At 64.1% G+C, this 217-nt stretch overlaps 1 protein-coding gene across 1 annotated transcript in view; it reads right to left on the bottom strand.

The window, feature by feature from the left end:
• The window catches only part of ENKD1 (enkurin domain containing 1), a 9,127-nt gene that overhangs the window by 694 nt on the left and 8,216 nt on the right, over positions 1-217 (bottom strand). The window contains 1 exon segment of the mRNA XM_010133825.1: positions 103-217. This exon segment is cut by the window's right edge and continues 9 nt beyond it. Coding sequence (XP_010132127.1) covers positions 103-217 — 115 coding nt within the window.

The raw sequence follows: 217 nt of genomic DNA, 5'->3' as shown, positions 1-217 counted from the left end.
CAGGTACATCACAGGCGACTCCCCCCGAGGCAGGAATCTGTGCCCCAGAACTCCCTCTTCCTGATCCTGACTGGCTGGAAGCCCCGTTTCTTTCCCTCTTACTCTGCTTCAGGTTGCCGAGGGTCTCCAGCCGCTGGCCCTCCGGCATCAGGGTATGTCCAGGCGGCGTCTCGGGATCTGGCAGGTTCCGCAGCCGCTACTCCGTCTGCCGGCGCCA

Source organism: Buceros rhinoceros, unplaced genomic scaffold, assembly GCF_000710305.1.
Source record: "Buceros rhinoceros silvestris isolate BGI_N320 unplaced genomic scaffold, ASM71030v1 scaffold22723, whole genome shotgun sequence".
Taxonomy (NCBI): Eukaryota; Metazoa; Chordata; class Aves; order Bucerotiformes; family Bucerotidae; genus Buceros; species Buceros rhinoceros.
This window is presented reverse-complemented; position numbering and strand designations above follow the sequence as displayed.